This window comes from Lontra canadensis, unplaced genomic scaffold (genome assembly GCF_010015895.1).
Source record: "Lontra canadensis isolate GAN:19392208 unplaced genomic scaffold, GSC_riverotter_1.0 scaffold2, whole genome shotgun sequence".
NCBI lineage: Eukaryota > Metazoa > Chordata > Mammalia > Carnivora > Mustelidae > Lontra > Lontra canadensis.
This window is the reverse complement of record NW_022630996.1, coordinates 20,136,323-20,151,375: the sequence shown is the minus strand read 5'-3', so window position 1 is coordinate 20,151,375 and position 15,053 is coordinate 20,136,323. Positions and strand designations below refer to the sequence as shown.

Genomic DNA, 15,053 nt, shown 5'->3' with positions numbered 1-15,053 from the left:
AAACATAAATAACATATAATTTAATCAGTAATTTCTTAACAAAAGAGTAAATTTTGGATTTTTCTTTCAAAAAACTACATATCAAATGAGTGTAAGTCAGTATGCTAAGACACTATCTCATTAGCCTTGTATTCCCAAATATAGTTACTCAGTCAAACACTAACCTAGAACAATTACTAGATCATCAATGTTAGACAGAAGGACTAGAATACTGTTGTACATGCACTGATTATCAATGCATAGTTCCATCAGTAATAGACTGTGTGCCATCAAATATTACAGGAACATTTCATGCTCTTTTCCTCAATTTTGCAGATGCTGAGAGGGTCAAATATACCCTCTCTGTACTATTCATTAACAATTTTTGAATTCCTAACTTTTACATAGAGGCCCTCTCATTAAATACTGGTAAGAGTAGTTAGTGTCAATCATGTGCAGAAAGAGACTGATAATTGAGTGCACCAAGGTTAAAGTATGGTTGAGAGAACCGTAGATGACTGGATTGTCTTATCTATGGCTACAGTAGAAGAAATATAATTAACCTACTACCAAAGGTGGCTAAGTGAAAGTATTCAGCAATGGTTATTTAAAATTAGAAGTAAATGGTTAGAGAAATTTAAGTATTGTCCTATTTCAAAAGCAAGGTTCTACCTACACCATGACTTAAAAATATTTAGAAAACACTATATACACATACAATGCAATTCCTTTCTTCTCAGTGAAGCTTTATGTGCACTTGATTTCTGAATAGTGCTTCTCAATGGTGATAAGAAATATGTCAAAAAAAAAAAAAAAAAAAAACCACAACTAAAAACTAAATAGTTTCTTTCAAACTCTGCATGTGTTCCCTATGCCCCAGAATCACTGCCACAGTAAGCCACTGCTCACGGGAGTATGCCACATCTTGTGGTATGGAGAAGTAGATGTTAAGAAGCACAAAGCTACAAAGCACAGTAACTTAAATCTTATTTAATCTCAGGGAAACACTTTGCAATAGACCCAAATGGTTCTCCCATTTTACAAATAAATAAGCCAAGGCCCAGAGAAGTAAAACAGTTTAATTACAATCTATCTATCCTTAAGTATCATCCAGGAGAGTTCAAAAAAATTTTTTTGGTAATTATTCCATTATACTTATTGCCACATACAAATATTACAGAAGCCTACCTATAGAAAAGGGTTTTTTTTTTTTAATTTATTTATTTGTTAGAGAAAGAGGCAGGCTCCCTGCTGAGCAAGGAGCCCAATGCAGGACTTGAACCCAGGAAACTGGGATCATGACCTGAGCCAAAGGCAGACGCTTAACTGACTGAGCCACCCGGGGGTCCCCTATAGAAAAGGTTTCAAAAGATAAATGGAGACTTCATCTCTGCACAAAGGTAATTACTTCTACAGTAACTGTAAGAGGGTGAATACCTAAAAATGGGCATCCAATCTAGAACAATGTGGATTTGTGTTTGAATGTGTGAGGTACAAAGCTGTGAAAATCTGAACATTGTTACTGTTGTCTCAACATAGGTATAAGTTGCAAATACATTATTATAGGTAGTGTATCATGCTTTAAACCTAGACTGAAGTAATTAACAGTATATACTAAACTAAAATATACTTTTATAGTTCCCTGAAAGGATTATATATGCTTGGAATAAAGGAGTACCAGTAGAAAAAGAGAGAATACAGAGAAAGCCCAAGATGTAAAGGTATTAAAAGCAAAAACAAAAACAGAAAAATCCTTTAATGTGTAGTGGCTGTAGAAAGATAAAACAGAGAACTATTCACGTTCTGGCTTACAACCTATTCCTGTTTGGTTGCAATGCCCATGTTTCATTTTCTAAAAGCAAGCCTCACTCTTCAAATATTAAGTATAATTTAAAAAATACACACAAGATGAACAAAAATTATATATATAACAATATATTTAAATATATAAATAATTATAACTGAGGTTAAAAAACCTATTTACCTACAGTTTAAAGTGGAAATAAAACTCACCTTAATATCAAATATTCTTAAAAAATAAGATCTCTGTGGATTGTCCTTAACAAGACAAGCGACACCGCTGCACTTCTTTGACCACATACAGTTACGATCTGCTGCATATAACTGTACCACTGCTGAAGACATAGTCTGGAAAATATAAAATGTATAGCCATTAGGTTCAAAATAACATTCAGATGACCACAGCACCTCTGACATCTTCACTGAAACTTCTTAAGAGACATCTAACCAGAATCACCCAGCTAGGCCACTCCTGATTCCCTGTCCCACAGAAACAAGGAGATGATAAACATTTGTTGTTACTTTAAGCCATTACTTTTTGAAGTAATTTCTCAAACAGTAGTAAACAACATAATAACTGCACTAAACGTAACTACAGAAAGCAAACATTTACTGATGCTTAGAATGTGACAAAAATTGTATTAGGTGCTTTTAAATACAACTCCATTTAAATGTATTACTATTATAATCTCATTTAATGCTTGCAAAACCCAACATTAAAGGGATAAATAATCTGCCTCAAATCACACAGCAAAGTGGCAGAGTTCCAATGCAGGCAATTTATGACTTCAGATCCTGTAGTCCCCCTCTATCGATGGGACGTACATTCCAAGACTCCCCAGTGGATGCCTGAAACTGCAGACACTACAAATCCCATATATACTACGTTTTTTCCTACATATCTATGATGAAGTTTAATTTATAAATCAGGCAAAGAGATTAAAAATAACAAAAAGTAAAACAACTGTTATAACTATTGTAATAAAAGTCATGTGAATGTGGGATCTCTCTCAAAATATCTTATTGTACTATACTCATCCTTCTTGTGATGATGTTAGATGATAAAACACACCTATGTGAGCGGATGAAGTGAGGTGAATGGAGTAGGCATTATAATGTAGTGTTAGACTACTACTAACCTTCCGACAATATGTCAGAAGGAGGATCATCTGCTTCCAAACAGCAGTTGACTGACCGTGCGTAACTGAAACTGTAGAGAGCAAAACCATGCATGAGGGAGGACTACTATACCACTTTCTAATACTGTGAACACTTAAGTATATGAAGTAGTAGTGTTAGTAAAGGCATCCATATAGCAGTTAATTACTTTAGTATGGTACTAAATCACACCTGAAAGCAAGATTTGAAGATACTAATTATAGTGCTAGACATTGTGAACATATCATTATCCTAGAAGGCAGATTCTAAAATCATCTTTTTTAAAAAATTTTTTGAAGATTTTATTTATTAGACAAAGAGAGAGAAAGAACACAAGCAAGGGAGCAGCAGGCAGAAGGAGAGGGAGAAACAGGCTCCCCACTCAGTAGGGAGCCCAATGCAAGCTCAATCCCAGGACGCTGGGATCATGACCTGAGCCAAAGGCAGGTGCTTAACCAACTGAGCCACCCCGGCACCCGTCTAATATCATCTTTTTTAAAGAGGGCAAAACTGAGGGAAAAAAGATATTAAGTGACTTGCACATGGCCATGCTTGAGAGCTATACTGAAGATATAAAGAATTATCAGTTATTATTGTACTAATTTTCCCAAGGATATACCTAACTAGTACCCTTTTAGATGTATAAGCGAAAAGCTAATTGCTACAAGCAAGGAACATGGCACATTAAGTTTTACCATGTTGCCACCTCCCTCATGACAGTATCATGAAAAAATGGAAACTCTAGTTTACTTCTAAAGTTTTTTTTGTTTTATGTTATAATCTTGGATGTAACTATTCGATTTTAGTTTCCATTAAGAGTGATACAAAGCAGTTACAAATCCTCTGAAAATAATAATCATGTTTTCTGGCCTAAATCTAGTGCTTTCACTCCAAAACCACAAATCAAGGAAATAATTTAAAATACAACAAAAATTTATTATTTATAATATGAATATGAAACAACATATCTAATATAAATACATTAGAAAAGGAATTTAAATAACCAGATGATGGATAATTTAAATAAGAACAGTACAATGAATAGTGGGCAGTTCAATGAATAGTGGGCATTGTTAAAAAAATAGACTACATTAAGATTTAAAGCTGTTTTGGGTTCCTTAACTATGGCTGGGGATTGCCCTCCTTTAATAAGAGGATTCCAAAGAGCTAATAAATAAATAAATAAAGATATATATATATATATATAAATGTCTTTTATAATAATAAAGTAAAAAATGTAAGATCAGTGTACTTTTGGGGACCAAAATTCTATGTATAAAAACTTTCCTAAGTAACACTACTCCAAGTTTTTAACTTTTTGTAGAACAAACTCATCTTTGAATTTCAGAGTCATGAATAGGACACAAAGCAGCAGGAAAATTTCCACAGGAGACATTTAAAAAATTATGAAGATTGCTTAGAAACATAAAAAATGAATATAGTAGGATACTGGGCTTAAAAAAGGATACTGAAGACTGCTGAGTAAGCCTTTGGCCTGCTCAAAACATATTTTGTTCTTCTGCAGTTGTAATACATATCATCATCTGCTTGGGCTCCCTGACCCCAAACTCTAACACTATAACCTTAAAAAAGAAAAAAAAAAAAAAAAGGATTTTGCATATATTATCCAAAGGTATTAAAGAGTAGGCTAAAGGATTCAAAACTGGAGGAGTTAATTCATTTTCTAAGTCAAATTCATATAAATTACAGCTCTTTTAGTATGAATGATGCTGTCAAAATGTATTCATTTCTAAAAAGAAAAACAACTAGGAAACTAGATACCAAGGGGGAAAAAAAACATCAAAAAGTCCTTTTAGGGGCACCTGGGTGGCTCAGTTGGTTGGGCATCCAAATCTTGATTTCGGCTCAGGTCATGATCTATGGGATCATCAGATAGAACCTGTGTCTGTTTCCCACTCTGCAGGGAGTCTGCCGGTCCCCCTCTCCCCCTGCTCCTCCCCTACCTTACTCATGCATGTAAGCCCATGTATGCTCTCTCTCAAATAAATAAATCTTTTTTTTTTAATCCTTTACTTTTTTTTTTAAACTGAAAAACAAGAAGTGACAGCTTGCGAAAGAAACAACATATTATCAAATACAGTCTGAAATTCCATTATGGAAATTCTCTTGCAAATGACCAAATATTAACATGTAAAATACTGAATGTATATATGAACTTAAGAAAAAAAGTAACAAAAACCTAAAAATCCACATCTAAATATTTATAAAAATTTAAAACAAATTCTTTTAACATATGCCTAAGAAATAAAGACCTGCGAAATAGTTCAATAACATTCCACATAAATATGGTTGGCACTATAAACCTTATTCTAAAACAACTTATAAAATTTTAATACTGAAGAAACCACCTAACCATAAGCTATTTTCAGTTACTGGATTTTCAAAATTTTGCTACAATCATATATCAGTCTAAGTATGTATCTTTCACTCCCTTTTATCTTAAACTAGCAAAGTCTGAAAAATATACAAAGCCCTTTCTGATTAACTTAGGAAAATTATAGTGAATGCAAGAATAGCTTATACACATAAAAGTTAATATATAAATGCTAGAAATATAAAAACAGTGACTATCCCTTAAGCTCTAGGTTGACAGTGGCTTAATTAAGTCTTTAAAAACATTCCTTCCATTCCTTTAAAGTAATTACAGCTAATCAACTCCATTACTTCTTGTCTTTCATAACTGAGAAGGTACTATTAAAAAACAACTGAGGGACAAGTGCCAAGGAAGGGAAATCTAAGCCTAATAATGTTAGGTTTAAAATTTGTTAATTAAAGGGAAAAAGTACTATACTAACTTTGTAGAAAAAAGAACCTATCCTATCTTACGCATCCCTGATATTTCAGTACAAAGTTACTGCCATATCATATTCATCCTCAGAACTTTGTCAAAGGCGGAAATAAGATAAAGGATGAATTGTGGGATGTAAATCCCTCCCACTGTCCTTCAACAGGGCATTAGTATTACCTCTCAGGCTTATTCTGCACTGTCAGGAATGACTTCCCTGATTTCCTAGGTTAAATAACTGCTTTCTTTCTAGAGTAACTTTTTTTTTTTTTTAGTAACTTTTTGAATACCTTGTGTAAATCTTATTACCTCACAGCCCTTACTCTAAAATAGAATAATTTTCTATATTGATTTATTACCCATTAAGTAGGCTGTAATTCTCTTAAGCACCTAGTCTCTATATCATAGTATAGAAAGTATAGTTTCTAGACTATACTTTTTCTTTCTTTTTTTTAATTAATTTATTTATTTTTAAAGATTTTATTTATTTATTTGACAGAGAGAGAGAGAGAGATCACAAGTAGGCAGAGAGGCAGGCAGAGAGAGAGAGAGGAGGAAGCAGGCTCACTGCTGAGCAGAAAACCTGATCCGGGGCTCGATCCCAGGACCCTGAGATCATGACCTGAGCCAAAGGCAGAGGCTTAACCCACTGAGCCAGCCAGGCGCCCCTAGACTATACTTTTTCACCTCTACTTTGCTCCAAGCAAACATTTACTAAATTAAAAATTACATATTCTGATTTTGATAATAATACTATGATAATGCCCTTGATTTTGGATCCACATTATGGGGACGTCTGGGCGGCCCAGTTGAGCTGGTTGAGCATCCGACTCTTGGTTTCGGCTCAGGTCCTGATCTCAGGTTCGTGAGATGCAGCCTGGCAGGCAGAGCCTGGCATCAGGCTCTGTGCTCAGTGAGGAGTCTGTTAAAGTTTCTCTCTCCCTCTCCCACTGCCCCTCCCCTCTGCTTGCTCATATACACTCTTTCTCCCTCTCACATAAATAAATAAAATTTTTAAAGGATATGAATCTTGAAGTATTATTATAAAGGGGTATCATATTGGCAACTTACTCTCAAGTGATTCTGAAAATTATGTATGTATACATAGAAAGAAGAAACCCTGGTAAAATGTTATAAATGCTTGACAAATCTGGATGAAAGATATGCAGGAATTCCTTGTACTATATTTGCAACTTTTCTGTAAGTATGAAATTATTTTGAAATTAAAAAAATTTTAAAGCCCAAATGACTCATAAAAGTGTAAGACTCAGCTTCCTTCCATGGCCATGTAACAGTCTTGGGAAGGTGATTCTCTTCTCAGAGCCACTGCTATCTGTCCATATACAAAGCACCACCTACACTGATCCAAAACTAAGACAACTACCACTTCTTCAAATTCCTTCTATACTGACACCAACTTTGTTAAAAGAAACTTCATCCTGAGTAAGACTTAAATCACAAATATCCGCCACTTCTACAGTTTAAATTTTTTTTTTAAAGATTGTATTCATTTATTGGACAGAGAGAGACACATTAAGAGAGGGAACACAAGCAGGGGAGTGGGAGAGAGAGAAGCAGGCTTTCTGCTGAGCAGGGAGCCTGATGTGGGGCTCAAGTCACCCAGGAGCCCCTAGTTTTCACATTATCAGAACAATCATGTTATATTACAGGTCAGAGCAAGAATTTTAGATATGGAAAATAGATGTTTCTTTTATTACAGAATCAGTTAATAACAGGGAAAAGACTGGAAAATACTAGGTCTTACAGATTCTTGACAACCAAATGCCTATAAGTACTAATGGGACTTAATAGTGAATAATTGTCTACAACTATTATTATTTTAATAATCCAATAAATACACAATGCTGTTAAAGGAAATAATTTTTAAAGATATATATTTAATTAATATCCAAAATAAACAGTGTGGGGGGAAAAACCACATGATTGAGTAACTAAGTCTTTTCGGTGGTCACAATAGCCTAGATTAATAGTCAAAATACTCCTCTAGCTTTTATGTGTGTGTGTGTGTGTGTGTGTGTGTACCCAACTTCCTAAAAACTAATCCAGGAAAATCCATCCCAAGTTTTCTTATTATATAAAGCTATTTTAAATATGTTCCTAAATACTCTGATATATTCATGTGAAATGTCCCATTAGTATCACGAATATGAATTTTTAATATGTAGCTTTTATATAAAAGGAATTACAAAAGTAAAAATAATTTCTTTTTACTTCAATTAAAAACTAAAAAAAATATTTAAACAAGGAATCTGGATGAATTGTTATAATTACTTTAACCATACAATGATCTCAAGGACCCATTTTCTAAATAATTAAAGTATAAAAACACCTCAGTTACATGGCCACCTAAAAAACCCAATACAGAAACCAGCAATTTAAAAAACAGAAGCAAGAGTCCTGATTGGTGAATACCAGAGAAAATTAACCAGGAAAAGAAAACACAAATAATTTGCTCTGGAAAGGAGAGATTTTATCACCTAGTCATTTCCACAATGTGAACCAGAAAAAGAAAGAAAAAACAATAGAAAAAGGTAAAGATTAAAAAAGAATACATCAAAGATAGAAGACTCCACAAGAAACAGTGATTTTTAAAAAAGCAAAGTTGGGGATGCCTGGGTGGCTCAGTGGGTTAAAGCCTCTGCCTTCAGCTCAGGTCATGATCTCAGGGTCCTGGGATTGAGCCCCACACAGGGCTCTCTGCTCAGCAGGGAGCCTGCTTCTCTTCCTCTCTGCCTGCCTCTCTGCCTACTCGTGATCTCTTTCTGTCAAATAAGTAAATAAAACCCTTAAAAAAATAAAAATAAATAAAAAAGGAAAGTTGAAGGACTAGAAGAAAAAGAAAGCAGTAACAGAATCTCAACATTGAAAAAAGTGGAGTCCCATGAGAACAGCTGCTGTCTTACGGATCAAGCAGAAATAGTCTTTTAAGGCCTTAGTAGCTGTTTAAGAAAACAACCATGTTAGGCATCATTTACCAAATGTTTACTGAATACCTACTGAGTCCATGGAATTGTGATAAATGGGGGTGGGTGGGAATGAAAGTGAGGTTGAGTAAAAAAATTTATTACACAGGCATGGTCCTCATGAAATGTGCTCTAATGGGCACACAGACATTAGTAACTGTTACAAATGCTATAAAGGAGAAATTCAGTATGCAGGAAAAATGTAAAACCTACCCAGCTTGGAAAGGTTTCCTCCAAGTGACAATTTACCTAAAGGAGAGAACTGAACCAGTCAGGTGAGCAAAGGGGTGAAGGGAAGAGGAGAGGAAACAGCATTCTATGCAGACTTTTCAACAAAGATCCTACCGTGGGAAAGTGCTAAGGGGGTTTGGGGAGCTGAGAAAGAGAAGAGTGGCAGGCAATGAAGTTACAGACTTCTTATTAAAGTAGTATCAAAAAACAGCTCACCTCTGTGGTTTAGAGAGATAAACGGCCACCTGTAGTTTGGAAACCTTATCTGGAGATGTGGTACAGTGGTTTATCATTTCTATAATGTCTTTTGATGCCTCTTAGTATCCCAGTTCTGGTATACTCTCATCCCCCACTGACCCGGGGTTTGTCCGTATCACTTGCTTTGACCAACAGGACCGCTGCAGATTACGTAGAAGCTTGAAAAATACTTGTGCAACGTGGCTTACCCTCTCGGAACTGCTGCCCTAAAATCTTGGGGAAAAAGGGCATATGGAGAGCAAGGCCCCTGTCCTATTACTTGACTTTGCTGAGCCCAGTTCCCATTAGACCTGCCAGCTGAATGCCACTGCATTAGTGAGCACAGGTGACAAAGTAACCACCCTGCCAAGCCACAGAATCATAAAAAATAAATCGATACTGCTTTAAGTCACAACGTTTTTAGGAGGTTTGTTTGAGGCAATACACATATTGTTTTTTTAATATAATAATAACCTGTAATAGATGGTGCTAGCTCCTTCCTCCCATTCATTCGTATTGAACATGTGTTTAAAATTACCAGTAAAGTCACCAAAATCTACAAATCATAAAAGTTCTAGAGCTCATTCTCACTATCAAATGCATCTTCTTTTTGGGGACAATTTTTATTTTATTTTATTTTGGATTTTATTTATTTATTCGAGAGAGAGAGCGCACGCGCATGTGTGCATGAGAAGAGTAAGGTGAGAGGGAGAAGCAGACCCTCCCTGACGTGGGACTCGATCTGGACTCTAGGATCATGACACAAAGCACTTTATATCCAAAAGCCTTACTAAAAAATATGTACTGAGCAAGAGACTAGGCTCACTCACTAAACCACTCATAGCCACACATCAATCTCATATGGTGCCTGTGATTTAAATTCATACAACAAAAAACTGTAAATTATGTGGCAAAGACCTTTAGCATTACCTACAATCAAAATTATAGATGCTACAAACCACAAATGGCAAAGTTTACTGTACTCTTAATTTTCTACTTGAAGGATAACCATATATAGATAAAGGTGAGAGTCAAACTGATCTCATTACAGACTGAGTTATGTTTGCGAATAGGTGAGGACACTGTGTTAAAAGGGCAGCAAACAGGTATTGGCTTGCTCTCCTCTGCCTCTCCCTCCCCTGCAGGGTAAGCGGATCTGCTTAAAGTTTCTCTTCCTTCCTCTTCTGTCTCCTCTTCCCTTTGTCTGCCTCTCTCTTACAAGGTCAGTAAAACCTATGGTAAAAGGTGAAGTGTGGGTTTCAATTTTCAGGGAATGAACGTGGAGGTGGGAAAGCAGCTCCCTAGGATTACCACCTCAGCTGATCAAAGGCTAACATTTACCAGCTGAGACCCAAGCCCTGGTACCAATATGTAAGTGTATAAAATGTATTATAAAATTATAAAATACAGAGAGTAAATTACATATACAGTATATTATGTCTCATAAAATATATATTACATATTAACTAGTGGTATATATATTTCATGTGTAAAAACATAAGTATATTATATATTTATGTTTATTATAAAACATACAGATTTATTATAAAAATATATATTTTATTATGCTACCACTTTCCTGTCCAAATAACAGTTTGGGAAGGAAAGGTGGAAAGGTAAGGTACTTTGGGTCATTGATAGGATTTCACTGTTCCCGAACCCAATATCATTTCACCACAAATTTGTCCAGAGTATAATCCAATCCCCTCATTTTACAGAAGAGGTCAATTTATTTGCCACAGGTCATCTTGGTCAGCTCTGGACAAATTTCACAATCAGATGCTCATTTTATATTTATCATACACTACCCACTGATCCATCTCAGTTCCAAATTTATTTTTGCTCTATCCCATCTAAATGATGCTCAAAGAACTATATATCCTTAATATAATTTTATTCCTCTACTGATCCCATTTGGTTTACCTTATTTTGGGGAAGAGTAGGGGGAGGTTAGTGGTGGTGGAAAACAGAGGATTCCTAGTGCAAGAGAAGAAAGGATCTTTATGAAAAGAAAAACTTCAAACAGATGTAAGTTACATGTCCTGGGGACACAGGTAGATTTATGAAGTCAGTGATGAAGTCACTTAGTTTAGGCTTCAGGATCCTTTACTTGGAAGAGCCCCTTACAAGGTTTGGCTCATTCTCCTTTGGGGAGCACACGAGGTAGCAGCAACTCCAGCTTCCTGCTTAGGGACTCCCTCTCTAGCTACCCTTGTAGGTGGATCCTGGTATTTCCATCAAGGATGTACTATTTCAACACCTGCCCAGCCCCAGCAAATAACCTGTCCCCCTCTTGGACCACAATATGCATCCAGACCCAAACTTTTTTTTTTTTTTTTGAAGATTTTATTTATTTATTTATTTATTTATTTATTTGACAATAACACAAGTAGGCAGAGAGGCAGGCAGAGAAAGAGGAAGGGAAGCAGGCTCGCTGCTTTGCAGAGAGCCCGATGCAGGGCTCGATCCCAGGACCCTGGGATCATGACCTGAGCTGAAGGCAGAGGCTTTAACCCACTGAGCCACCCAGGCACCCCCAGACCCAATCTTTAACCCCAAGGAAAAGGTCTGAATGAGTGCTGTCTAGCTCTGCTGGGGATGGCATGCTAAGGCCAAACTTCACAAACACTTCTAAGCATTGGGTAGTGGTCCAGCTAACTGAGCTCAAAGAGCTAGAGTTTTGGGGCGCCTGGGTGGCTCAGTGGGTTAAGCCGCTGCCTTCGGCTCAGGTCATGATCTCAGGGTCCTGGGATCGAGTCCCACATCGGGCTCTCTGCTCAGCAGGGAGCCTGCTTCCCTCTCTCTCTCTCTCTGCCTGCCTCTCCAGTCTACTTGTGATCTCTCTCTGTCAAATAAATAAATAAAATCTTAAAAAAAAAAAAAAAAAGAGCTAGAGTTTTCCCCAGCAAAGAAGCACCCTCTTAACAAACTAAAGGAAATTAAAGATGTATTATTACCAGTAACTGGTTTTAGGAAATTTCTTTCAGCTTCACAACTATCAACATTTTGAGCAAACATACTAGAGAAAGCTTCTTTTAATGTAAAGTGCCAGACAATTAATATTTTAGGCTTTAAGGGGTATCTGGTCTTTTACCTCTGCCACTATGTGTTTGCAAAAGCAGCCATAGATAATTTGGAGATGCATATGTTCCAACAAAACATCATTTACAAACACAAGCACGCTAGATTTAGCATGCAGGCTATAGTTCGCAAAACGTGTGCAAAAGGAAAGGTTCCCTCTACAAGAAATAGAAATTGTTGTCAAGTAAAGATGTTCCATGGATATGCAGCCAAAGTAGAAGGAAGTATCAAGGTGTATCAGTCAATTAATAATAACAGAAATAAGTTATAATAATAAGTTATTGTTCTGGATTCTGTGATGGTTATGGTATTTTGTGGGGGATCTTTTCTCATACTAAATAACTATTTGTTTTTATATTTAATTTTGGATTCCTTTTTTGAAGAGTCCCTCCAAATTGTCTACATTTCAGGCCACAAAACCCAGATCAACCTTATTTGGGGTAAGAAAATGATGCATCAATTACAGGAACAGGACTCTGTACCTAAAGAAAAATGAATTCTTTTGCCTAACTAAACTTAGTGTAGTAACTTTTTAACATACAATGACCTTACATAAGAAAACTGTGGCCATGCAACTTCAAAAAACCACTCAATTAAAAAACGTGTGAAAGGCCAATGGGTATGTTATGTGTGTATATGGATGGGTTGCAAGTCATTTATAGTCAACCTTCTATCCAAAGTAAAAATCCTTCATATAATATTCTTAATAGATGATTAAATAACATTTGCTTGAATGCTTGCTATAATGTATAGTTCGGAAACTTGAGGGGAAAAAATAAACTCTTATTGTTGAGCAACTCGGGAAAGTAATACTGAACCTAAACCTGTTTTCCTAGCAATTCCTACTCATAGGTATTTACATTTTTAGTCATTCATTTAAGTATCTGTTGAACATGAACATGTGCTATGTGATAAGCACAGGGCTAGTTACTGTAACTATGATGCTACAAAACTAGAGATGCAAACTGTTCCCCACTAACTGCAGCATACTTTTATTGCATACAGCATACCGTTTAATGGTAATAACATCTTCACTTTCATGAAGATGTGCTCTAACAACCCAACCTCTCAGTTCATCTCTTTTTCAGCAAGAATTTATCTTGATTATCTTCATCTGACCTGACTTACGGATTCCTTATCAGTCTGGTAAAATGAAATAGATAACATTTACATGTGATATGAACACTGCAGAACTTTAACAAAATGATGGAGGAAATCATTTGTTAACAATTGCAGAAAGAAATCCATGTGCAGCCTCATTCTCCTCGTGCAGCCTCATTCTCCTCTATCACATGGTATACAGAAGACACATGGGACTGTCTTTCTCTAAATCATTACCCACTCTCAGCCCGATCTTCCATTTCAATTCTGTGCTCTCCAAAACACCCTCTCTGACCCTCCATTTACCTGGCTAATTCTGTTCACCTTTCAAACCTCAGTTCAGATGTCATCTACCATATCCCTTCCCTGACTTCCTCAAAAAGTGTTATAACTTAACCAACTGTTAATATCCCACTATTTATTAGAATAAGCAACATGAGCTTGCCTAACAAGACACTTTAGTTAGCTTCAGTCATCAAAACTCAGAAGGGTGCCTCGGTGACCCAGTGGGTTAAGCCTCTGCCTTCGGCTCAGGTCATGATCTCAGGGCTCTAGGATCGAGCCCCGCATTGGGCTCTATCTCAGGGTCCTGGGATCGAGCCCCGCATTGGGCTCTATCTCAGGGTCCTGGGATCGAGCCCCGCATTGGGCTCAATCTCAGGGTCCTGGATTGAGCCCTGCATTGGGCTCTCTGCTTGGCAGGGAACCTGCTTCTCTGCCTGCCTTTCTTTCTGCCTGCCTCTCTGCCTACTTGTGATCTCTCTCTATCAAATAAATAAATAAAATCTTAAAAAAAAAAACACAAAAACCTCAGAAGAAGTAATAAGTAGTTTTTCCTTTCACTGGGCCTTACCAAAAAGATTCTCATCTAAAGTCAGTGGACTGCTTAGGTAATTAATCCTCTCAAACTACACTAGTGGTCAGGTTAAACATTTTTTAGTGGACAGGAAATGCTAGAGAATAAAATGAAATACAGAATTTAAAAGTCTGTAAGAAGCAAACATGTTGAGAAACAAAGCTCATTATGAAAGAATACAGTCAATAATATTGGGAATATAGTCAATAATATTGTAATAATGTTGTATGGTGACAGATGGTAACTACACTTTTGGTAGTGAGCATATATATGTTGTACACCTGAACCTAATATAAGATTGTATGTCAACTATACTTCAACATAAATAAAGAAATGAACACACACCTGGAATAGGAAAAATTATGATCTCTGATGTAGTTAATTCAAGAGTTTTCCCACAAGCATACATAGGTACTAATAATAATTCTCTGAAAGGAAGTCTAGTTGAGTGCTACTGGACAGCAGATCTACCACAAATCCTCTGCAACTGAGCCCACATACTCAGAAAATATAGGCAAGCATTACTCAAACAATCTTGCTTATACAAAACAGTAACAGATCTACAAAATACTGAGATAAAAGTATGTAATAATTAACAGGAAATTACATAAACAAAGATAATATGCACTGTGAAAGAAGACCTATAACTGACTGGCAAGAACACTAAAAAAGTTGTCTTAACCATAGGCAAAATGAATAAATTCATAAGATAAAGCATGATACGACAACTTGTATCCTACAATAATGATGTATTTCCTTTGGAGCAAGGAAACATAGCATAATAAAATATATGGAACCCAAACTGTTAATATAGATGACC

General features: G+C 36.1%; 1 protein-coding gene across 2 annotated transcripts in view; it reads right to left on the bottom strand.

Moving 5' to 3' along the window:
- Positions 1-15,053, bottom strand: part of WASL (WASP like actin nucleation promoting factor) — a 65,241-nt gene that overhangs the window by 27,295 nt on the left and 22,893 nt on the right. For both annotated transcript variants that reach the window (XM_032870150.1, XM_032870160.1), the window contains exon 2: positions 1,993-2,127. In XM_032870150.1, coding sequence (XP_032726041.1) covers positions 1,993-2,127 — 135 coding nt within the window. The remainder of the gene's footprint in view (positions 1-1,992; positions 2,128-15,053) is intronic.